The 27252-nt window shown below is 36.9% G+C and overlaps 1 protein-coding gene across 2 annotated transcripts in view; it reads right to left on the reverse strand.

Annotated features, from left to right (window-relative positions):
* LOC126834332 (storkhead-box protein 1) overlaps positions 1 to 27252 on the reverse strand; it is a 41417-nt gene that overhangs the window by 4830 nt on the left and 9335 nt on the right. For both annotated transcript variants that reach the window (XM_050566173.1, XM_050566172.1), the window contains exons 2-5: positions 3624 to 3832; positions 2467 to 2662; positions 2180 to 2397; positions 957 to 1206 (exon numbers count right to left, since the gene is read on the reverse strand). In XM_050566173.1, coding sequence (XP_050422130.1) covers positions 957 to 1206; positions 2180 to 2397; positions 2467 to 2662; positions 3624 to 3797 — 838 coding nt within the window. In that variant the 5' untranslated portion in view covers positions 3798 to 3832. The remainder of the gene's footprint in view (positions 1 to 956; positions 1207 to 2179; positions 2398 to 2466; positions 2663 to 3623; positions 3833 to 27252) is intronic.

Here is a 27252-nt window from a genome sequence, read left to right on the forward strand (position 1 = left end):
AAATGTTCAGTTTCCAGTTCACGAAACGTGGATGCGACACACATGCATAGATATAATAACCGGTCGGTCGTTTATTGCACCGGTAAAAAGTAAAGCGAGTGTAAATATTAAATAGTGTTCAAAAAAAGTCACACGCGATAACGAGAGTCCTTTCACTGTTTGGCAATAAAATATTGAAAAACGGGCCACAACCCGAGACGGACGGGCGCAGAAGAAAAACGTAACGGCACGTTTTTTTGTTTTATCGCAGTATCTAAGATAATATACGGCACTACTTGATGAATGTCGTTGACACGTTTTCTATACCGCGCCTTTTGTCTTGACTTAATAATGTTATGTGGTTGTATTTTACTCGGTATCTATTCGCCGTCAACGATCGCCGAAGCCGGGTTAAATCAGCACACTTATGCATGCGACTTTACGGGCGAACCGAAAAAGCCAGCAACCGCGTGCTTATAATATAAGCATAAGTCCTAACCGTATAATATATGATACCCGCCGCGTGGAATTGAATTATAATAATATCGCAATAACCAGACCGACTGCGTGCACTGTTGTTATCTCGTCGGACAGCAACGTGAACGCGTTACACGACATAGATGAGGTAAAGTTTCCAATATTTAAATATTCATACAAAACGTCCAGTTCATATCGGACAACAGCAAACACGAACTCTATGACGATAAACTAATAAACTCGCTCGTTTTCCGTCCAAGATTTCAGTATCATAAGATCAAAAATGATGCAAGAGTTTTAGCGTGTCGGCAGCAACACTGATGTCCAATACTGTGTTTTTTTGTACCCCCCCCCCCCCACTCTTGAATCACGGATAGGAGCGCTAGTAGTTAATCGAAACAAACGTCTTTTGGATCGACTTCGGGGCCGCGAAATGAGACTGTTGTCGTAGGCCACCGGGCAACCATATTGTTATTTCTTAAACCGTGGTTAGCACTTACCCCCAGCTATGATGTCGGCCAAGTTTGTCTGTATGTTCTGATGGGTCTGGTCGCCGTCCCTGACGGTTTCGATGTCGCCGTGCACCTTGACGTACGCTTCTTCGGCCGTCATCAGAAATCCTTTTCTGCTCGGACTGTACCGGCTGCTCCCGCCTAACCGGAGGCTGTGCGCCGGGCTGCCGGTCGCCGAACCCACTAACCTCTGCACCTCGGGCGTCACCACGAAGTAACCCTTGGAAGTCTGGTATACCTGAGGGGCAAAACAAAAAAAAAAAAAGACACAAACGGTCGCATAAAATATAACGTATTATGCCTACGCGCGGTCGCTGCTGCTGTTCAACAACCGGAAACCGGTTTAAGGTAGCAAAATTTCCTTACGGCCGCACGGACTTGTCGTACAACAATATGTTTTATTACTTTACGCGCGCGCCAGCCAAGCCGCAAGCTTAGACTCGCAATAATATTTTAGTAAGTACGCGCCAACACATTCATTTGGTCCGGTCGCTCTAACGTGCAATAAATCCGAGATAATATAATATATAGTACTAAGCGCGTATCACTTGTACATTACACTACACTCAAACAAGTATTTGGGCGATTTTAGCGCTCAAGGATACAAAGAAAGTTTAACCTCTACCCGCTACCTCAATTAGCTTAAAAACAATCTCATCTTATCAGATATAGTTTGTGGAAGGGATGAGTGATAAAAAAAAATTATTACGTTGACCTAAATCACATACTATAGACTTGTCGCTGAATAAAAACAACAAGTTTTCACTCAAAGGACATCTCGTCTGCTCACTGTTTGTAATTCGTCTCGCAGACCACTTTTCTCGGAAACTCGACTCTTATTAAGACACGCTCACTCGCGTTTTATCAGTTTAGACAGCGTTCATTAAGGCTAAGGCGATTTTCTTTCGCACACGAGTTCAATCGATGCATAATGGTCCAAACCGGTATTTCTACTTGATTTAAATAAAGCCATAGCGTGCGTTGTCCCCTTGACCTTTGTAATCGCGTTTGAAGTTCAAACCGACTGGGATATCACACCCTGGGTAACACGTCAATAAACACGATCATCGTCACAATAATATAGTTAAGTAAAAGTAGTCGAAAGTAATCGTTTTCGTGTACGGACAGCGCTGTGTATACCCTGGAGGCGCGACCGGACGACGCCAGGTGGTCTACTGAATATACAAGTTAGGTAAAAGATGTTTGTGTACCTTATTGTCGGTCATCAGGCTGACCATGGCGTCGTAGATGATCTGCTCGGACGGCGGTTGGATGTTCGAGAAGAACATCCTCAGCGCCGACCGAATAGTGTCGATCGTGGCGTTTTGATTGGCGCTGGTCAACTCCAGAATGACTAGACACAGGGCTTCGGACAGTGGTGTAAACTGTCCCTGGTTGAGGTCTTCCACAACGCAGTCTTCGACGTCTCCTGAGGGGTGAAAACGAAAACGAAAATTCAACGGTCTGTCAAGGTTTGTTATCTCAAGATTGTACTCACCGACTTTCGTGACCACATAGCCGTTGGGTGGCCTGAGTACGTTTCTGCACCAAGCTCCCCTGATCACTTCCATGGAACAAGGGTCGCTGGTGAGCAACAGCACTCCGGGCGACACGTACCCCTCGTACTTGGCCACTTGCATCGCTTCCACCAGACTCCTGTTCCAGACGCATTTTAGATTGGACTCCAAAAAGCTCTAAAAACCGTTAAAAAGTTATTGTTTTTCATGTTTAATAGCAGTTTTTCACTATATTGCTAATATAGACTATACATATGGTGTGCAGTCAAACAATGGTTTATGTTACTTTCTACGGCACTATTCAGTACGTTTTATAAGTAAGAGGATTTAAGCCTACTTTAAATGACCTAATTTAAAATCTGTGAAAAAATACGAATTCATAAGACTTTTTATTAGTGGCTTTATAATTTATTTTTAAATTCGTGTTTCTAACAAAACTTAGTAATGCGGCCAATTAACTCTTTTCCTAGGCTATTTTTTCTTTTTCTAAAGTCATCACAAAACAGTTAAGGTTAATAAGTATTCTACCTGCTGATAAAAAATTTACATTTTTGAAATTCATTTTTAAACCAGTTTTTAACAAAATTCCTCCAATATTTTGCTATAGTTTTGCTAATAACTATTTGGCATTACATATTTTATGGCCGTAATAGAATACTGCAATAATTAAACTAGTAATTGGTATTCATACATAAATTATATTTTAACAAAATAAGTTGTTTGATTTTAATTTCCTGGGTATAATAATAATAATGGTTTCCGCAAGCAAATTATAAAATAAACCAACATGAAGGTTATACAATTACATAGCGTGATATTCGTCAAGTGTTTTAAAGAGAATGACGGGTAAAAGGTGAAGTTGGAAGTCAAATACAAAGTACTGTTTACAACTCGAATGTGTATACAATATATAGTGTGACGTTCAGATAATTTATCAATGATTCAATACATGTATTCTTTATCATCGGGTTTGGTCAATATTGTAGAAACCACTATCAATGAACGAGACGTGGAAGTTTTCCTAAGCTTCCAGAAAGAAAGAGAAAGAGGGAGAGGAGAGGAGCAAACTAATCTACTGATCTTCACACGTCGTAGGAATACTGATGGATCATCGCTGTTATTTCTATACAAGACTTGCCTGGAAAATGAGGTACCCGTTGTCGTACATCCAATACGGAGACGCTTCTGTCTGTTGCGGTGCATACCGGACCAGCGATTGTTTTTGCAGATGAATGGCCAAACACCTTTTAAGTATGTAGTGACATCTGCATCCCACCACGGGACTCTTGACAATACTGCCGCGACCGCTCATCGCTAAATCTGTTCACGTGGACAACAAACAACGCCCTAAATAAAACATAAAATAAAAGAATGTCATTTATAATCTACTAAATATTAATTATTTGTTTAAATAAAATAGGTGAACTGTAAAAAACAACGACGGACTATAGCTCTCTTTTTTTTAATGATTTGTATTTAAAAATTTTTATTTAATTGATGAAGGTCGAGTTGATAAAGTGAAAAATTTAACCAGAATCAGGTAATAAATAAATTTCACGTACTGCTATATTTAAAGACATCAACGAAAAAGCCAGTTTCTACATTCGACCAGATAACAACTATTACAGGCTTAATATAGAGATTTGGTAATTATCAATCAATTACGATACGCCCTCAGTCTTAGCGAACTCGCTGTTTTACTATCTCAAATTGGTTTAAATATCACGGTGAAATCTGTGAACGACACATATCAAATATCAAATAACCGGCTATTCAAGGAAGTTTATGTACTTAACCCGATTCGTGTGCTATCCGTTTGATATCGCAAAACGTTAATTATGTATGAATCAATGCCACTTTTTGTCATTTAAGTAGCATTCAACCATCATAATACTACTTATATTATATTAAAAAGTTTTTGAGAAATAAACTGTGAAATAAAGTGCGATAAAAATGAAATAAGCTCATTTTTTAAATGTGTTTTATAATTGATGTATCCATTTACAAGATACCGTATACGATATAATGCAGGAAACAATAAACCCCATTCTTTTCATTTATACTCTTTAATTGTGTTGAAATTTACGTGTCCACGTTGAGAGTCCACATTCACTTTGACCACAAACAGACATTGGAACGACCTCGGTACGAGCATATAATACGTGAATTTGTATATTATTACTTCTAAGTCTCATAAAGCAATTTGGAAATATACATTTAGGAGAATAGTTTTATTGAGGTTTGGTGGTATTGCCTAAATGAGACTCACAATCTGTTATCGATTTATTCGTCAACGTTAATTTTATTATTTTCATAAAAACACTTAACCAGTGAATCACATAATACTTATTTTACAAGTGTAATAAAGTTAACATACAGTGTATTATATAGACACGTTTGCACGACCACCGAGCGCTTTGGAGAACAGTTGTTTTTTTTTTTTACAGCCAAACTGGTTTTAGCCTTGCTCCGGCACACGTCTTATACTATATGTACCCTCGTTTCCTTCACGGTTTCCATTGATGCAAAAAATACACACATGCATATAACTTTCACATTCTATTCGGACACCACTGTGCGTTTAAGCCGAGCACACGTGTATTCAAATACACACATAGTATATATAATAAATATAGATAGATAAACTCCTGATCGTGGGAGATAACAAAAAAGTACATGCAACACTTGTGTCAACCGACGATACTCGATATGCATACACGGTACACACACACATGATATATTATCACGACAAGACGTATTATTGTTTATACATGTATAATAGATCTGTTGGTAGTATCTCCGGATATTGGATTAAGGCGGTTAAGCTACGAAGTGTACACACTGACACTGAACATTTGTTTTGGCGCTCAATATACGTACCTAGTTGTACATTTTTCGTTCAAAGAATACTCTTAGACTTTCACAAATCGGGTAGATCTGAACGATGGGAAACACTCATAGTATAATATAGAAACAACGCAACTGGATACCTGCGAGTTCACACTATGCGGGTTTGCAGTAGCCAGCGATCAAGCGATTGTCGCGATAAAAAAATAAATAAAAAATACTATAAGGTCACACGACCGACCGTCTCAGCCGGTAATGAGTAATCTCAGACCGCCGGACTTGAAAGACGGAAATTTTCTCTCGTTTCGATTTACCGGAATCCGCATTAGTTTTACATTCTGTATTATACCGTTATGTAACAATGACAATATTGTTATAGTATAATATTATGTAGTACACTAGTACAAAAAACATACAAGTAATTACCACTCGTTACAGCACACGCGATTATTTCATTTTCATGTCGTTTCAACACATACCATGATTTTGAAAAAATGTCCAGGAAACGCATTTTAAAGTTTAAAAAAAACGTATTTTGTTCAGTACTATTTTATTTATAAACTAAATAATAATTAGTTAACATACATAGGCGCAACAAGAGAGGGCTGGGGAAATCCAGTCCAGTAGTCTTGAAGCTCCCTCTGAATTTCAGTAATAATTAAAAACGTTACTAAAGGTTTTTTTATGATTGGCTGCTGACTATTTTTGAGGGTCTTAAGGAGTAAGAAAGAAAATTTTTTATTTAATGTTATTTCACAATCAACTTATCGTTAGTTTTAACTATTTTCCGAGAAAATAGTGTCTTGCGTAAAATGCATAACTGTACATCCTATATTATATTAGGTTTCGATATGGCTTTTTATCAGACAGATGATTTTTTTATAAGCAAATACAATGAATTGTAAAACATGTGTTGTAAACATTTAAATGGTCTACTTAGTGGAGTACTATTTCTAATCAAGCTGTAAGTGAATTACCAGATATTAAGAGTGTATACTATATACTCGATATTGAATGTATATGTAAGTAACTATTTTTCTTTATACTACATAGAACATTTTTTTAAGTAACAAGAATTAAGAAAGCTAAAAACGTTATAAGAAACTTAAATTGTAAAAAAAAAAAAATTATTTTTTGAAAATAATCTGAAAGTATAATAAGTAGTAATACGTTTTACAATCTCTTTCAAAGTAATTTCAAACTGCAAAGATAAAATCCATATACCTAATGAACATTTTGTTTATTTAAACCAAGAGTGGTTAACATCGGCGAAAAATAATTATTAAAAAAAGTATTTAATAAATAAAATTATACGCTGAGAAACATTTTGGATTATAGGTCGTCTAAAAGACCACTTTCCAACCAAACGTTATTAGTAAAAAAATGTTGAGTTTTTGTTGTTGTGTAATTACTTGAACAAGTTTTTAAATTAACGTGTGTTTTTTAGCGGATTGATAATTATTTGATTTCATTCGGTAGCCTATATGACATATGTAGTATGTATACACATCGCCATTAGTGCGTTATGTACATTAACTATCAATATTGTACAAATGTGGCACAGATTTCACTGGAAAAGAAAACAACGACCGTCGTCTTTTGCTTAGTAACTTGTGGTAGTATGAGATAGTAAAAAAAAAATCCTATGTGCAATAACTTATATACTTGGGTACATGTGTCCAATGTGTGATACAGTATACAAAGTTAAAGCACAGGAGCGTTGGACTAGACCGGTAAACCCCATCATAGGACAAGTCGAACTTTTTTATTTTGTCAACGAAAAGTGTTTCCGGTGGGTCCAGGATAGTTTCGGGAATCTTGCAAAACAAATAAATTATAAGAGCGCAGGTAAAACGAAAAAGGCCAAGTGATGAGATATGTCTTCTGCCATTGGGATGTATCTGCTGCAGCTGTATCTGTAATAATAACTGTAACAGATAATATAATATCTGTAACAGCCCTGTTTGTTCCGGCACGTAATTTCACATGATATTAATTGCCTCGTGTATTTTTTTTTAAATTAAAAACTTGTGCTTATGCATTTCATGTGTACAAATACAACGGCCGACGCAAGTATTGTAATAATATTACGGCCACAAACATACACAATTGTTTAAAACACGCCGTGGAAAGTCGGATGCGTGTTAGCCGCAAAACAGTATTTGGTTTTTTTTTTTTTTTAATCTCTAATTCTCCGGTCATTTACACAGCACACTACAGTTATATATTGTACCCACACACGTGCATATTATAATCTTATGAGGCGTGTGGCTTAAGTTGAGATAAAAAAAAAACACTATATCCTCGGGCGCGATATGAAATCACTGCCCTCGACCGGTGGATTTTCTGAAATTTTTTTGAAAGTAAAACCGCATTATATGAACGGAACGGAACGCACTAAAAGTCGAAACCCGACCACAGCAGAGCGTTTGACTCGAAAGCAGCGCAAAAGTTTAGACTTTAGGGTATAAGAGGAGAGGTGACAACGCTAGATTTTAATATTGGCCAAGACTGAGAGATAGGTCGGATTTGCCCCTATTGTATCGCACATATTTTACATAACTTATCGTTAGCCATTTGTCGAACCAGTGTTGGCCGCAAACCGAAATCGTGCGGATCCGCACCCACGCGAGCGTTTACCATTCGCACTAATCGCCTCTCACTCGAAATAATATAATTATTATAATCACATTTTGTATTTAATAAACGCGAATCGCGTTATGAAACGAAATGGACAGGGGAAAAAACATATTATATTCGGTCGGTTTTGTTTTCCCGCGTGACCCGAACAGCACGTGTTCGGCTATACACAACTGAGCACATAATAATAATAATAATATAACAACAGTAATAATGTAAAAAAAAAAAAAGTAGTCTGTGAGGTTCGAGTACAAAGTTTTCAGTTGTTTTAATAGGTACCGCGTGTCGGGCGCGTACAGCTGTTTAAATTATTATCGAACACATTTTTTTTTAATCTCTTTCATTATTTATTATATTACATATCATAATAGCAATAGTATATTATCTTCTAGCTCGTGCGCGGTGTATACGCATGTATAATAACACCACGAAATTCAAAACCATCTGTTCAGATGCATTTGGGTCACGTCACCGTTGTGTGTACACACTTACAATGTGTATACTCGATTCATCACGATGACTATGCCTGCTGCCACTGCTGCTTCTACCATTTTTACTTCTCGTCGCTTCGTTCCTCTGACGATCATCCCGATAACGCGTACTTAAGCTCTGTTGTTTCTATGTACAACCGTGTACACATGTACACATAACGTATATCATATCATATTTATTATATTATGTATGATTTTCTGTTCTACTAGACTGCTTGCAAGTCGCGATCGTGGATATTTTTTTTTTTTAACAATCGTGGCAACGCGTAGACTCTGGACACATTTTGGTCGACCACAATGGTCGTTGAGATAATAATATAATATAATATAATAATATAATGACAATAAAGTGCGTATAACGACGGCGTTGTGCGAGGATGGCTGCAAGAAGAAAAATTACTGTCCGAGACGTTGTGATTTTTTTTACATCATAATTATTTATATAGCAGCTACCCGAATACAAAGAGAACACCAATTGAATATATTCTATAGAGTGTAGTCCTTCGGTTATGATCGTCGCTAGTACATATTAATTTATTTTATTGACGTCGATTTTACACGAATCATGTGTGTGTGTGTGTTGCCGTTAAAATCCGCGTAAAAGCCGACTTGACCAAAATCCGGATTTTGGGCAAATCCCTATTTTTCAACCAGAAAGTCCTAATTTAAAGGATATCATTATAGATATCAGCCGTTCGACAAATGATCTCTGGCGGGTCGGGCCCACTCCAGGTGTGTATACACAATACCGTTCCCTTCGTTCTACGGTCGCCGGCACGCGCAGAGGTAAGTCAGGCGTTGGGTTTCTCCCCAAAGAGCAACGGTTTCTTGTGTATGAGATTTCAGGAAACCGGCTGCAATTCGACGGATTAGGGGAAACAAACCGACCCCTCCCCCCCAATTGTGTGCGCCCGCCCTGGCCAAACCGGTGCCGGTAAAACGCCCTACGAGTGCAGTGAATACGCTGCACTTTGTAATACCCTTAAGCAGCTGTACAAGCGAAACGCGATATTTAGTCTCCAACCGAATACACACACACGCACATGATACGATATTATGATATGTTACGGATCGTGCGCGTTTGAGTAAATCAATTTTCATTGACCCGCCGACCTTGATCGATATTTATTATACATAGGTACGGCGCATATATAATAACTATATATTGTTTTCCATTTTGATCGAACGGCCGTGATTTACATGCGACTTACACTGCCGAAGCCGAATTAGCAAGACATCTCAAGAAATCGGTATTTCGAAACACGACGGCCATGGAAGGTGTCGTCGCACAATGAGAGGCGACGTTTTGTTCAGAACGACACACGGCCACATTGACGGCATTATAATATTATTATTGCCTAGGAGGACGACGGTCGTAAAAGAGATGACTTTGAGTAGACACCTAAGCGAACCGGCCCGGCGGATTCCAAAACGCGGTCGACCAACTTATAGATAACACATTACTAAGGTACGGGGCAAGACCGACCGCAGTCTGATCACTATCTCTGTACCTATTCGGTTAAAACTCGGGCGTGAAATTGTTCGCCTGTCATCAAACGAACACTTCAAATAATAATAATCTAACACTCGTTTCGCTCAATTTGCGAAATGGTAAATTTACACATGACACATTTTAACAAGAATTATTTTTACACAATGGAACCAGTTAGGTTGGGCTGGCACACACAAGAGTAATATAGTAAAGTCATACTAGGCAGTATAATAAATATATTAACTAATAATTTAATATAGTAAATATTTTAACGGGTTATAATGTCAATATTAAAAAAAAAAAAAAAACAATTAAATTTTATAAAACTATCATTGATCAAATTTGTAGTTAATGCTGCGGTTAGCTGTTACGTTATAGAAATACGGTGCCAATTATTTTAACGACACGACCGGCACACGGTAAAAACAAATAAGAGTTCCCGACCTGTCCTAACCTCGGAGAGCCTATAATCGTACGGAATCACGGCGTGGCCGAGAGAATATACAGATGGAGTGTGTATACATATAAAATTGAGGGGCGAAAACAATTAGTTACAATCGACCAGAAAGGACTAGATCGTGACGAATCATGCGGGTTTTCACGTCGACCGATTTCGGTTAACGCGTGCTGTGTAGGTTTGCCTCTTACTGTCTCATACTATCTTCTCGTTCTTTCTCACTTATTAGATGGATCTGTTGCGACAATAAACGCCGTGGCTCGTGAACTCTCTTGTGGCCGACTGAGAAACGCTTGCAAGCTGTTAAGAGAACAAATTATAAAAGGCGCTTTCAAGCCGTCGCAGGGACGTATGCCTCACGTTCGAGCCGATCCGGTCGACCGATAAACGCACGAGCCACTATTGTTGTAATTAGCCCGTAGACAAACTTAATATTAAATATAACAACAAATAAAACGTGTAGTCGACTTAAACGCAGCGTCGGTACTTACAGCAACAGGTACCAACTCTACTCGACTTAAACAATTGTAACCCTCACGAAAACAGCACGTGATAGTGAATGAGTGTATTACTTGTTATATTATCTATCATGATTTCTGAGTTTTTCGAAAACAATCATACGCGATTTTATAAAATATATTACGGTTTGGGCAACAAATAACGGTATCGATTGCGATTCGACCTTCGAATTATACGAATCATTGCGGTAAAAAAAAAAACACTAGCCGGTCGACTCAGTTAAAACCGTTAGACATGACCAACACATTAACATAATAATGTGATCTCTATTAAACTTGCTGCATGCACATGCACTCGCCTATAAACGTATTTTTTTTTAATTATTAAAATAAGCTCCAATACCGCAATAATTTCATCAACAATCATTACTTAACTAAACGTAAGCAATTAAATATTTTACAGCACTCATTGCACTTGATAATAAAATGTACGATTTTAGTTTTCTACGTCTTGGTTATATACCTTAATTAGTAATTTCTAAACAAATTTGTAATATTTTCTATACAATGGCATGCCATAAATTGTGTTATTAACAAGCATAGCTTTTTAGAATAATTAAGGTAGAGACGATTTTCAGTCATCATATATTTAAATTACAAGAAAACTGAAACATAACTTTTACCATATATTTTCGCTCCTACGCAAGGCGGTTATTGAGCGATTACCTATGGTGTGAAAATGTCAACAACTTACAAGTGTACCTAGGGAGGATTTCGAGGGCAGATTTAAGCCCCCCAACCTACCATATCAAGATTGAGTTAAGACTTGTATTAATTTTGTAAAATGCCGGGGCTAGGGTTCAATAGACACCTTGGTTACAGTTGTACAAATCAGTGCTTAAAATATAGTTTTTCGGATTTCGACCAAGTCGCTGTGAATACTCTGTGAGAGGATAGAGCAGCTATCATCGAGCCGGTTACACGTATTTTATAGCTGTTATACCGCAGTCCGGGTTAGATACGGTCTCGCCGCGTTTGGAGTCGACCCGTTGGCCGTGCGCTGCCAGAGGACATTTTTATATATTTGTATTCTACTATTACTACTATATTATTACTGTTGTTACTATTAGGTATACTGTTTTTGTTGTTATATACTGAATCGCGTTGCCCCAGACAGGGATACCGGTGGCGGCAGGCGGGCCGGGCTCGTTGCGGCACGGCCGTCGCCGTCTGCAGCAGCAAACAGCGTCGTGTGTTTGTTCTTTTTATGGATGTGGTTTTTTTTAAAAACCGGCGACAGCATTCACGGTCCGCTGACACCAGTGCGCGTTGGCCTTGCCTGGCGTGTAAAAACCGATCTGGTATCAACGTCTGTGACAACACTCGTGCTGTCGTCGTACACATATTATGATGTTATGCATTTCTGACAATAGTAAAAATAATAGAATTATAGTATTATGTTCGCCTAACAACGCGAATCGCCCAAAAAAACCTCCCAGCAATGCCGTATGCTCACTTTCTTACACACCACGGCTTGCAAACGGTCATAAACAAGTTACATATGCTTAGAAGAAGTATGTTCCTTTGGGTAGGAACTCGGTGCTATCGGAATAGTATCGTGTGGTATAAAAATAACGTTATTATAGCTCGGCTACATACCACGCACACAAATATAATAATAATGTATGCGAAAGCTACCTTGATAGTAAAATGAAATAAATTGAAAAATGAGCGCTTATTACTTGCTTGTTGCGAGTGGGCAGTGTATAATATATTATAGATAAGGTATAATATTCAATTTGAAAGTATATTTATATAATTCGTGTATAATACTGGACAACGCGACAGTAACTGTCAGCCAGTAACTTTAACGAACGAGATACTCGAACGGGTTTTTCAATTTCATTTAGGCGCTGGTCGCGGACCGCGATAAAGAGGTACTGATGTGGGAAGGTGGGATATTATTATCCCAATCAATATTGAAGTTACAACCATATTGTTTCCAGAGTTTAAATTGGATATTTAAAATCAGGGAACAGGTCAGAGAAAACCAAAAATCTTTTAGTTATTAAATCCATAACAAAATTCCTATCCCCCGAATAAAATAATTAAGTTCCTCAAGTTATTGTTGAAGCTTTCTTGAAGTTTCTAATATGACTGGCATTTAACATTTTTTCCCTTCAAAAAACCCAAATACTATGTGTGCTTTTACCGCTTAAATCTCTTATGATCTAGTACATACCTACATTATTAATGGTAAAACTATATTGTAGTTAAATAATTGTTTTTTTTTTTTTTTACAGGAAGAAGACGTAACGGGGTGTGAATGAAACAATGAGGCCGGGGATTACCCACGTGCTTACCGGAGCGTTTACGGTTTTTAAATTAGCCACTCTTATGCGGTAGGTTTGTATACATTATTACATGGGAAAAAGCAAAGGGTGAAGGCGAAACGGAAGTGATGTTCGGGACGCGGATAATAGTGATGGGCTTGTCTGTTGATGTACTAAAATTATTATTTAGGGAGGAAATGATTAAGTTTTTTTAAGTGTACACAATAATTTTTATGTAGGCATATATAATTATACTTTACTGCAGATATTGATGTTATTAATCGCCTTCTAAAGAAAACCAAACGCCTTAAAATCGATTTTTTTTAAATCACCATATTATTGGGAGTCAACTCCCATAACGAGATAATGAGAAACAAAAGCTATCGTTCGACGTTTTGTTAACAAATTAATGAACTATTTAACAATGAATGTGTCAAAATTATATCAAACAAAGGCAGAGCACATATTAATTATTATACAGGTTTGGATGTTTCGAGGGGAACAAAAGGAAGTGGTCGTCGACTGAGGCCGGGTGGAAGTCTTAACGTGCGTGACAGCCATGTACAAGAACGGGTATCGCATACATAAAACCGACTCCGTTAAATTATTATTATTAATTATACATACTAGACGTCAACCGACGTGCAAAATAACTAGCAATGCAAGTAATGACGAAACGCCTTTATAAAATTGCGTAGGTTATCTATTAAAAATTGATACTCATATTCGAGACACATAAGCCGACATGTATGCGCTTGTTACTACCAAACTCGTTCATGTGTTTATCGACATGACACGATGACAGGTCGTGTAGGAGTTTGAACAAAACGTGTAAAAGTTGCACAAAAACAAATATAACACATTATGACGATTATTAAAATGTACATATACAGCGTGACGTATACCAAAGTGACTATTTAAACGAATAACTCTCCTGGCTGTCGATATTATTTACTGTGCAAATAAATGATAAAAATTTGGCATTATTTTAAGTACTTAAAGCCTTCTAGCGATATTTTCGTCAAGAATTACTTATCTTTCGCTATTTAATTATAAATAGACGTGATTCTTAAACAATAAAACTAAAACTAATCTGAAAAGAAACGCGTAACGCCTTATTGTAATGATATCATCTTATCGAATTTTAATGCGCTACACATAGTATTGTTATACAATAAAACGCGAATGTTATGTTTATAATTAAATTATACAAGATAATTCGGTCGTACAATAGGTGAGAGTTGTCGGATATTCGACTACATATAGGAACAGATAGGAATATTATATAGAAACTCGTTTTGTGTGTGTGTGATTAAACGTTCGTGAGACGTTCTCATTAAACGTTAAACAAACGCTGTGCAATTATTATTTCCTACTGGTGACTGTTTTGAAGAACAAAAATAAATGCAGGAGGTATACCGGAGAAATCCATGAGATCATCACAAAGACCAATAAATCAAATCGGTGAAAAAAAAATATAGAAAAAGCGCGGGTTGTTATGTGAATTTTCTGCCAAGAAAGTAGACAAGTATATAATAATCATAATAATAATATTGTACTTACAGCGGTGGCGGCGGTTATTTAAAGAAAACGAAATTCTATTGTGGGTTTGAAAATCGTGATCGAGTTGAGCGTAAGATCGTCTCGTGGTACAAGATCAAATTTTTTGGAAACTGCCGAAAAGAATTACATATTGTGCGTTGTCTGCAACCGCCAAAACTCAAAGAGAAACTATATATGCTGCGATTTGCCAAAAACAGCCTCCTGTCCAAAACGAGCCCCCCTCTCCCCTCAGCGAACATCTGTCCGATTTTTGGGGTGCGTGTATGAGAGGAGAGCGGTTTAAATTTTGCCACATTTTACTCGGGTTTCCGTTTGAACTAAGTGCTCCGTTTGTTTACCCCACACGCCCCCACGGCCCAACGATAACATTCCAAAGAGGGCGCTTGGACTCAAGTTTGACGAGCCAATAATAAATAGAGGCTCCGCCGTGGTTCGCGTTTTGTTTTCTTTTAGAGATTACCTAATGTGTCGAGTGTTCGGGGGATGAGGAAATAGTAGTGCACACAAATAGACACCCCTTTTTTTGGAAGTTAAGCTCTACCGACATGTGCACGTTATAATATTCATAAGTCAGAAAATAAGCTTGACAGTTCTCTTGGAGGGTGAAAACGCGACACTTGCTCCGGACAAGCCGATCAAAAGTGACAAAATAATACACATGATAGAAAAAGCCGATCGCTGGGGTCGAGGTTTCCAGGTCACGCGATCGCCTCGGGGAAAAATTTGATTTTCGGTATAGAAAGTACAAGCCATAAAACACTTAACAGCTCAACGATATGTGGTCGATCGTCTTATCAGAGAACTCTCAGTCGACATTATTCGCGAGTTGAAAATAATAATAATAAATCCTTAATATGTGTTTTCTAATCGCCCGCGGATTACAAACCACACTTATACTGATGGACCGTAATTACTACGAAGCGTATAACACTGTATAATGTACTTGATACAAGCTACTTGTTGATGATATGCAACTAGGTTGGTAAATAAAACGCTGCAGAACGCGTCACAACTTATACATTATAATACCAAGCGGTATGGCATCAAAGACAGACAAAGTATAATATATAATAATATAGGCACGTGTCATATTGACACGTTAGCTATTCTTTAGTCAAAATTATAATTTTTTTTTTCAACACAAAATCTGTCATAACACTCATGTTTTGATTCTAAAAAAAAAACGTCTGTTCGTGCGTTAAAAAATATCATAAATCCATTATACACGTTCAAACGCGTTAAGACAGTATAATTACAGTTGAAAATTTGTATCAAGTTTAATCATCAATTGTTAAGTTAATATTGAATTGATTTTCCCGAGGCTTGGGTGACTATAGGCTTAAGTGCTCGCTTGAAATTATATGTTTACAATTATTATTCAATCTGATCACAATATTTGATGCGAGTCTAGTACGTTGACTAACATGAAGGAGAAACGTGTAAAAAAACGCACTGGCATAAGTTTGTGGTTTTTGAGGTGGAAACGCACTCAACAACCAGACTCCAAGATGATGGGTAGACCTGATATTATTACAAGTACATATAAAGTTGCTAATCATCGGCGGTGGGCTGTGTTTTTTTTTAATAAGTCAATAATCATTCAAACGCGAACCGGAAATTAAAAAAGTAATAATAATTATGTTTTGCACTGATAATATGATGAAGTTATTATTTTTCACGACCACTTTTTTTGGTTTTTTCATATCACTAATTACGTTGTCGTTTTCGAGGTTACACAGACGTTTTTTTTGGAATCCGTAGCAAACGTGTCCTCGGGTCACATTTAAAAATGGCTGTTATTATTTTTAGCCCAAGCGCACCTATATGGTATTATTATTTATTAACTACACTATATGTATTACAGAATATTTGTTTCTTTTGGACGCGGTCCGCAGGCTGCCTCTTCTTTATGAGAGGGTATTAATTACATATGTTAAAGCAGCCGTCGAGATTTTTAGCATATTTATCATACAACCATTATATTATGAGCAAACGCCGGTTGTTTTGCCAAACCACGTAGAGGATAATATATTTATTACTCCAAGTATGTATGCATTAAGACGGAGTTTAAGTTTGGCGGTGACGAGACCGGATTTATAACGTAGATATTTGACAATTGGGCATTAGCGATTATACATTGTGATAAATTGGCGAACGGCGGCGTGTTTTGATCTATCTAAGGCCGGATGAAAATCTAACAGCAGCTAAAATATTATCATTATGTTTGACTCCGCAACCTCTCTTATTCTGCTTAATAATAATCAAGCTACCGGCCGGATGATATAGCAACGTTTGGAACGTGATTCGTTTTCTTCTTGGCACTTAATAACAGTACAGACCGGCCGAGGAGCTGATGGATAATCATATATTATATTTTTGTGTGTGTGTGTGCCGAGACGAAGACGCAGCAGCCGAAAGTGAAAACCGTCTATTGATAATGACGTGTGTACTCAACGGTATGTACGCCACCGGAAGATAATGTATATACTTATGTACAGTTGATGCTTATTTATGTATTATTACACGCGTCGAATGACCAATATTTACTTTGAGAAAAACATATAATAACAGTATACGAGGTACGTACCAAAATGGCTTTTTTCCGCTCTTACCGTCGTCCGTGTGTGGGCAACACGCAAGCTCATACTGGTACTATGTATACATATATTATAATAATAGGTGAGCCGGTTCAGAGACCATCGGAGTCGTTACCCTCGTGGAGTACCTTTATATTATACTGATCTGCACGTTCTTTTTGCACAACGAGTTTTGCCGTTTTTTTAACCGACCCCGACATCTTTTCGGTGTCCACACACACGACTAACAGGTTAGGTTCGACGCGAAGGTCGTCGAGGCCAGCCGTCAAAGCGAAACGAGTAGCCAGGTAATAAAAACACTGGTCACATGCATTGTCTAAGGAAATTTTGTTTTTGTCACTATCGACGACTCGCAGAGATGCTTTTTTTGTACTTCAACGTTTATGGATTTTGTTCTATAGAATTAAACAGTATTAGTGATCCTATGACCACCCCGTAGGTTGCCATGATGAACTCGTACGCTTTGTATGCTCATCTGTCGTTTGGCACGGCCTATACTCCCTCTTTGTTTGTCAATATCGACAGTACATACTTGTGTTTACTCACAGAGGCGACCTTTAAGTCGTCAGTCCTTTTCAAAATCAAATCATCTCAAGTAGTGACGGAAATAAGATTAATTTTTTCAGAAGTGATAATACAAGACCGCGTACATTTAATATAGAGGCGTCCCTTTGGTATGTCGTTTTAGTTACTATGTACTTTAATTACTCCATCCGGGATCCTAAGACAAAACTGAAGTTGGTGTCAACTGTTCACTAAAACAGCGGTTGACACACTGAATATACTGACTCACATTGTTAAAAGCGGTCAGATGTAAATGTGTAACCGTCAAAGATGAGAGTGCATGTTGAAACCTAACCCTAACCTAAAATTGTGTATTTTTATACTCGAGTGGCTTTTTGTACCATTTCCACTGGGAACCGAACTTAACGTTAGCTCAATCCGGAGTCCTGTAGGATAAGACAAAGAAGAAACTATTGAATTCTAGTGCCAGATATGAGCTTAGGTAAGGTTGTCGGCAGTTCAGCTTAAGATTAGGCTGGCTGAACTCGAGTATAGTTAAATATTGTCTTAGTAGCGCAATTATGAAGCAGTCACTATAGTAAATTTATATTATATACATGTATATATAATATGAGTAATACGTCGGCAAAAAAACGAGAGTTTTCATATAAAAGTCCCGACAAACACAAGTACAATTTTAATCCGAGCACGTTAATTTCGGATTTCATAACGCACTGCCCAAATTGGATTTTTTTATTAAGTCATCATCGTCATCGCCGTCCCGCTGCGATCACCGCAGAATGTGTATTATTATAATATAATGTATAATATACATTCATTTCCGGACTCCAAATATATATTATAACGGTGGTGCCGTAAAAAATTCTAACGACATCGCAACGCCTAATGTGAGAATTGCTAATTTCAACAGAAATTAGCAATTAATATAACGCTAATATAACAATATTAGCGTTTGTAGTGCGAAAATACGAAAAGGCGCGTGGGACGATTTCGCACGTTAGGTAAACAGCAAATTACTCGTTAAACATGTGCAGTAGGCAAAAGTAATGTTTTAAAAATAATATTTATAGAGCATTGAATTTTTGGCATTCTGAAATTAAATAAGCTTCATTGGAAAGAAAAATGATTAAACACAACTTTTATATTAAAGAACTAACCGAGGTAACCTGTTATTAACATGGTCGAGGATAACAGCTAATAAGTGTAGAACAGCGTTTGGTAGAAAAAATATTATATTAGGGTAAATATTTGTGATACGATGGAAAATAATACGACTAAATTTTAAAATAGTGATTTGTTCAACAAATTCTAGTTTGCAATTAATTACATTTTTTTCTATTTTAATTTCACGTATCTACAAAACCTTTAATGAAATCAAAATAGGTTTTATTATTTTATTAGACCAACGATGTTAAACCGACCGAGATTTCTATTGGAATTTGGATCAAAGAATGCAATCAGAAATTCATGTCTGTTACAATCAAGGAAGTTCGCAGGGGATGTGAAATAACGTCGTAGCGTTAACACCAAGAAACGGTTAAAATCAAACAAAATATTATACTTTCGTGCGGTTTTTTTTTCGACAACGTTCGCTCGTGTATAATTAAGCGATCCATTGTTTCCGCAACCTAAGAAGAGGAGGATCGCATGGATTAGGCAGTTAAGGTGCGCGCATGGTATTATGTGCGTGTGCCCGTTTAAAAAGTGAAAAATTTTCTCTTCTCGGTTCTCTCATCTATCCAAACGTCGCCGCCAACAGCCGAATTTTCACTTTGTCTTGCCATCACATAGTCATGTTTGCACTATGGATCTTATATAGGTACCACCGACCCGGCGATGACTGATGACGTTTTTAATAGGATAAAATAAAAAACAACGTTTAAAACAAAATACACACACTCGCGCACGATGACCTTTAATAATATTGTATTATTAACCCGAACGCGGCGGCGAAAAACTTTGGAAAGTTTCGTCTGGTCCGCCCGGGGGTACGCGTGGGAGAAAATACAATACCTACTACAGGCGCGTTTTTATGTTTTCTAAAATGATCTACCAAGAAAAAAAATTATGGACTACGGATATGTGAGGAAAAGATAACGACACAAGTAAAAAATGAAAGAACATTTAATAATATAATTGTTGTCCTATTATAAAACATCGTCGTTTTTTTTCTTAATCACCGATCTGTAGTTGGGCTATTAAGACACCTCCAGATGTATGGGTTTTTGGTTATTTCGCAACTTCAGTGACCATTGGACACTGTTTATCTACGGTACATGTTAATCGTAATCTTAGGTTTAACTAATGTTTAAATATTTAGCGGTCCTTTAATCATCATAACGTGTATAGCTGTTTGATCCGTGATTAATCGATTTTAATGAGAACCTTCAGACGCGTTCGGTTGTTAATAAAACTATACACATAGTCTCGTGACTTTATACACAGGTAAGCTACGTCATTGGAGTTTTTTGGGACCAAAATAAAAATACTTTCCAAAAGTGCCAATATAAAACAAAAAGGCACTCCCTAGTAATATAAATACATTTTTTGGTCCAGGAAAACTCCTAAATTATAGCTTACTAGTGTATTATAACCCGGCGAAGACGGGAGGTTATTTTTTAATTATTGTTATTATTCTGTTACAGGTTAATCAAACGATTCGAGCCTTATGTAAAAAACATGTTCTGGAGCACATTTCGAAACGACGAGGCCGACGATATCGCGTTGGCGGTCAAAACGGTCGTGTGTTTTCCGAAGTGTAATTCATAGTGTTATGTATTTTAAGCCTAACACAACCTTACACAGAAACGCAGCGTCCCGTGAAGTGTATTTCGAAAAAAAAAGACGACTTGACGGTACACTGATGTCGTCGTCACTTGCATTGACCCGTATTGTACATGCACCGACCATTACTACATCATGTATAAGTACATCATAATATTAAATCTAGTTGTAACACCTAACCGAATTTGGCGGCTACGTCGGAAACACGTTGTAATCGCCCGGACGGCCGTGACGAGGTCGGGCAAACCTTTCGAAACTATCGTGTACCCCCATGAGTGTAAATTATACAACCACTTAGTGTAAACGCACAACCGAAAGCTATAACTTAGACAGTAAAACGTCTCGTTAGGGATCGCACAAACGCGACTGGTCTTAGTTTAGATTCTAGAATAAACGATAAAATGTATTATTAAAACTGAATGAAGAAACACAAATTCTCTACTCGTTAAGCCTAACGGGAGACAGACATCAACGGTAATTTGTACATTTATATATAGCTCTAAAATGTGACTACAACCGAAAAGTCTTTTCTATCGCGTTTTAAGTATAGTATACATAACGGTATAACATTTAAAGAAAAAAGTGGCTCCGTCACAACTAATCCGGATTTTTTTTATTATATTTTGTCTTTATAGTCCGGTATCACGAAGAAAAACGAGGTGCCAAAGATCAAGTCTTTGCGTTAACGGGTTAACGAAGAAATTGACTCGAACACTTACTTGATTAGTCACCTTTTAAACATTATTTTACAAATTATTTTTAAAAAACTAAACATTTTTTACTTTATTTGAAAATAATTGCACTGCAGTTGAAAATAAAAACACATCAGTTTTAGCAGAAAAATGAGTTTTTGTTTTGTTGTCTAGTAATAAAATTGTATAAAAAAAAACTCGTTTCTTTTGATGCTCACCACTTCGGTTGCATTTTTTAATATCTGTATACTAGCTGGGGATGGTATTATCACCATCAGTTTTCACAACACGATTGATCCTACTATTTTTAATCCTTGAAAACGTTCAATGTTATTTTAAGCATCATTTTTATCCTAACCAAATATTTTTTTTTTAAATTTCAAAAAAGTAAAACGTCTAGCGTTGACAGATTATCACTATAGTGATCGTTTTGTATTGTTATCACTTATTAGGTGCTTATTATTGTCGGATTTGCCCAGAACCACCGTACACCATTAAACACAATACAAGACTTAACGACCGCTCGAGTCGTCAACAACCAAATTATTGTCCGGTTACCGCGACCTTGGTCGGCATTCAAATGTAATGTTTTCAAGTTTACAACAACTTGGCCATAATGTTCTTTTATATTGGCACACACCTGTATTTTCATCTACCTATTCTTCAATGACTCGAGTCAACGGTTGTGTTTTGTCGGTTGACGTGACAAACGGCAAACCCATCAATATCAAAGCACTTTAGTGTGTACCTACCATACATGGGCTATTATGGGCCATCTGACGCAATACGACTCCATCATTGTCGGTAATGAATTAACGAGCGAAAAAACCTGCTTGTAATAGTTACACGGCGCATAGAACAAAAACAAAAATCAAATTAATGTGTGCGTTATAGGTAGGTAGTACACTCCTCCATACCTCCTGTAATTTGTATTATGAACTACAAGTCCCGTGGGTACTTAGGTACAAGTGTGTACGGGGCAGGGGTTTAGCGGTAAGAAAAATCAAATTCGTCATTATATTATTATTATTATTATTATTATTATTATGGGCTAGGTAAGATACCGGCATTTCAATTACGAAAGCGCGCCAAGGTCTATATATTTCCAACAACACCGCGAAATTACTATCAAGTTAATTATACATATATAATGGTATATGTATTTTAAATTATTTTTCTTGCTTTCCGTGGCCTCCGCCGTCGTGGAAACGCCGCCATTCCGAATTATACATGTGTCGTTGCAGCCACGCTCGCATATTTTGTATGTTTTGCTGTCGCCAAAATAATATCTTAATGGAAGTCCTTGTCTGTACTGTTGTGCGGTTTTTTCGCATCGAATGATTTTCGCCGACGCTTAACGACACGATAGCGAAAATCCCCCCCCCCCCCATCCCAAAGAATATATATATAGATATATCTCATATTATAATATACACAAAAAAGTTCCCTCGAACGCGTCGTGACCCGCGCGGACGTTTACTCGACCGAAACACATGCAGTTATACGTTTTAGCGGTATTACATCGTTCTGCAGATTGAAATAGCCGATAATAACTCGCATAGATGTAAATAAGTACTTGCAAAAATAATTATTGTGTCGCCGAGTAAATTAAAAAATGATTACACCGCGGTTAGCAGAGGGAACGGCGCCGTTAACGGTGTTAATACAATTTTATTACCTAACAACAATGATGATATTATATATTATTATGCACCTGTATAGTAATAACTAGGTAATAATAAGGTAATAATAACCCCGATTAAATGCGATTTTCATAATACACCTTATGTTTTACTATTACTTTTTTTTTTTTTTTGTTAATGCGGTAGTTTTTACTTATTATTATTTTTTATGTATTGAACCGAAAGCTTCCCGTTAAAAAGAAAGTGATTTACTTAAAATTATATTTAATATACTCTAAACACGATATTGATGAACACACTACAGAATAAACAAAAGCGATCAACTGTTTAAACGCTCGTTTATATACAAAGACAACGTCATTAATAAATTGTTAAATTAAACCCGTTCTAGTTTTCATAAAGAAATGATTGTATTTTCCTGTCGGTTTACTCTGCACAATTGTTTGGATTTATTTTGTATGGTGTTAAAATAAATACTCATAGTTTCTTTCTAAAATTATAAAACGAAATTTTGTGTGTATACAAAAATACTATTAATCGCTACTACATAATAATAATATGTCTTCCTATTTGTAATTAATTTCCCTATTGTTAGCAAACCGTTAACCTACGTGTGTTTGTACTACATTGTGTAAACTCACGACCAGAAGAGTGTTATATTTGCGTACAATACAAACGCGAAAATTTTACTCACATATAAAATAAATTGCGGTGTTTTCCACCAAAAGAGTATAATATATGGTAATTGATTAGAACCGAAAATTACAATCTTGCAATGGAAATTTAGATCTCTTTGTGAAATTTTAAATAGAATTTTTTTTTTCTTTTTTAAAACACACTTCATATATTACCGCACTGGGAAATGGGTGGATCGACGGTTGAAATCGAAACCGATTCCTTTACACGTCATGATATCTTGATTGGATGCTGTAACCAACGGAAATATTGTACATATATATTACACTACTTAGTTTTCTAATAAGATATTATTATTACCCATACACTTTCCGACGGACAAAATATCAATTTAATTTGCTCTTATTAATTACCGGCGGGACGAGCCGTCAGATTGATTTCGAGAGATCATTCCCGATTTAAGAGTTTCACGACAGAGCAACACGACCGGCCTAATAATACAAGCGACGTGACGGGTTAGTTGTATGCACTTTGGATGTGTACTTGGATTTTACTAGTATATTTATACGACCAGTGCACGCCATAATAATATAATACTATGTATTTTCCCATCGTTAAAAAAACGTTTAAGTTATAATTAATATTAATTTTAGCGCGTTTTTATGGCGCATGTGCGATCCTTTCACATTTTCGAAAACGGTTTTGTCATAAACGCGATAATTAAACATATTATTATTATTATTGCTGTTCCAATAGATATTAATAATGCGACAGTATAGCCGACGGAAAGTCAACCACAACGTCTGTGGAGTGTCGACAACGCCGTAAAACTGTATAGGACATTAAAAAATCTAATATCTATCAAAATAGTATTGAAACCACTTGTGTTTATAAGTGGTCGTTTATTATTTGTTTTACATTAAACACTCGAGTGTCTATTTTAATTTAAAAAAAAACACATTTATGCTGATTTGCCTCATTTGTTCGAAATTACACCCCACTTGACCCTTATATTATTGCACATGATAAACATGTGTGCGCGCTTTTGTGCTCAATAAACCGTGCAAAATCATTGGCGAATGATGGAATTTCATGGGCGAACTACCAATACGGTAATAGGTATAGTAAAAGGAGGAAACGCGAAGGTTTTAAATACCTATGTATATGTATAATTATATGTCCATATAGCTTTAAACGGTGCCGGATAAATCATATACGGCACATGTATACATTGTGTATTTGCAATATCCATTCGCAATCATATGTATTAATGCTATACTCTATACTGTAGAACGTAAAATCATAAAGGTAATGATAGCACCTAATGTTGTTTGCATTAATATACCCTCGATTGTAATTATTATACTTTATTTATACGTTTTGTATGATTGCGACCCTATTGCACAATAATATAGTGATCATCGTTGGTATTTATATACACTGAAAACGAATTGGACGGAAGTGGCGGAGACAGACACGGTCATAGGGAAATGAACATTTGACTAACTTTTCGGTCACACTATTGAACACATTAATAATAATAATTTAATTTGACACTAAATCGTGTACACCACATATTAGGCGATCCGCAGCAACAATCGTGTAAATTGAGCAACAACACAGTTCCTTATTTTAATTAATCGTGGCGAAATACGGAAAGGCAAAAACTGACTTTATCCTTAACCGATGTGAACGATTCTTGATTTTCTTTACGTTGATCTGATTGTGATGCAAATTTGTGTTTAAAATAAAAAAGCCTACTTCCCCTCAAAAAAAAAAAAAAGGAAAATTCTATCATAAAACGGACAATTAATGGTATAAACTTTCAACGCTTTTACGTGAACATAAGCCTGCATGAATGAAAATACATACAAGATATTATACAGTCGTTAATAATAGGTCAACCGGTACAAAGAGGATATAATTACCCATTATCCGTTCATATACTATATTATGATAATTATTAAAAACTATTGTTGTTGTTTTTTAACATCCTATAGTTCAATTAATTATCATTGTAATACACTCGAGGTAACGCTAAATTTTTTTTCTTGCAACTATTATTCGCCAATTTTCTTTGTACTCGGACGATAATAATTGTTATTATAACGAGTCACATAGTGAAGCAACGGTTATCGTTTTAATATCAACCGGTATACTTCAAGTAGAACGACGCCGGCAAAGTATATGGATATTTTCTAAATCGCGTGTATCTGGCTGTAACGCGGTTTTTATTTTACAGAGAACGGTGCAATTCCTTTGGAGACAACAATCTGCATTTACTACTTTTATTATTATTATTACTATTGCGCGCATACCAACACATTATATTATTACCTATGGCGGGTACACTAGTAATAACTTGCGCAATCCAAACGCATTACAAAGGTATGCCGGCAAAAATGCATCGCTTCGTGATGCCGATCCTACCGATTGTCGTGGAAAATGATTTTGGGACATAACTCGACGGCATAATATACCTAAAGGTACCGAAAGGAAAAACGCCATACGATTGCACAACCGCCAAGTATACAAGCTAAGTCGTGTCGTGGGTCCGGTCAGGTTGTCGTGTCCATCGTGTGGTACATTACTGGCTCGCGCAACGGTTTGTCTTGTGCAATTTACTTGGTAGTATACATAAAAGCTGCTAGCGAATGTTTAAGACGGCCGAGAGGAACCACTAATAAAGAGAGACAATGGAAATATATTAAAAAGTTGTGAAGACTGACGGGCATTTATGCACCAACGACAAGGTCGGTTCCGAAAAATCCGCAGGAGGTAAAATTGCCCAGCCATTGAGACGGGTTCATCTTGTGCTTGGAAAGCTCCAAAGTCAATTTGTGGCCACGTTGCCGCGCAGATTGGGGACTTATACGGCCAATATCAGGTAGATGGGAAGTAACGTGGAAAATGCCAATATGGAGGCGGCTAATGCTAATGCTGGCCAACTGGGACGTGAGAAACCACAGCTGTGATGGACGTTGCGTATGACATCGTCGTCGGTGGACTCTTCATCCGTCTTTGACGGCAGCACCGGAAACGACCGTAGCCAGAGATTATACGGATGTTGTATTGTTGTGCCTTGAAAGTCGAATGACTTAAAAACGTGCGCCAGGAACCGAGCCTTATTAACGGTAAAAGATATGAACCCAACGAAATGACAGTAATCTCGGGGGAAAAGCGTAATGATTGATATATCTCCCGCTGAAACGGTAAAGCCAGTGTAGGTTAACATCTGCACGCGGTATGCCTCTGCGCATCGATTTTGCCAAAATAACAATATATTTTTTTAATTTTATAGTGTTGACATAATACATACCTATTATTATTATTATCATCATCATTAAACAGGCGAGATGGCGCACGACGACGGTTGACGAGAGTAGACGCACGGGGCGGATCACGAGTTTATTGTATTAAAAGAAAAAAAAAACTCTTAATAGAAAAAGAAGAGAGTGAAATCAAATATACAGAAGAAAATTAAAACAGCACATCATAGAAAATTCTTATAGACCGTATTTCACATATTTGTTTGCATTTTCCTTATTATAATAATTATAAAAAAAGCACGCACCGCTAATGATTCGGTCGAATAATACAAAAATTGGC

The sequence above is a fragment of the Adelges cooleyi genome, unplaced genomic scaffold (assembly GCF_023614345.1).
Source record: "Adelges cooleyi isolate 19-005CV unplaced genomic scaffold, UGA_ACOO_1.1 ACOO_flye_CR_arks_rails_tigmint_CR_PRNA_21, whole genome shotgun sequence".
Classification (NCBI taxonomy): domain Eukaryota; kingdom Metazoa; phylum Arthropoda; class Insecta; order Hemiptera; family Adelgidae; genus Adelges; species Adelges cooleyi.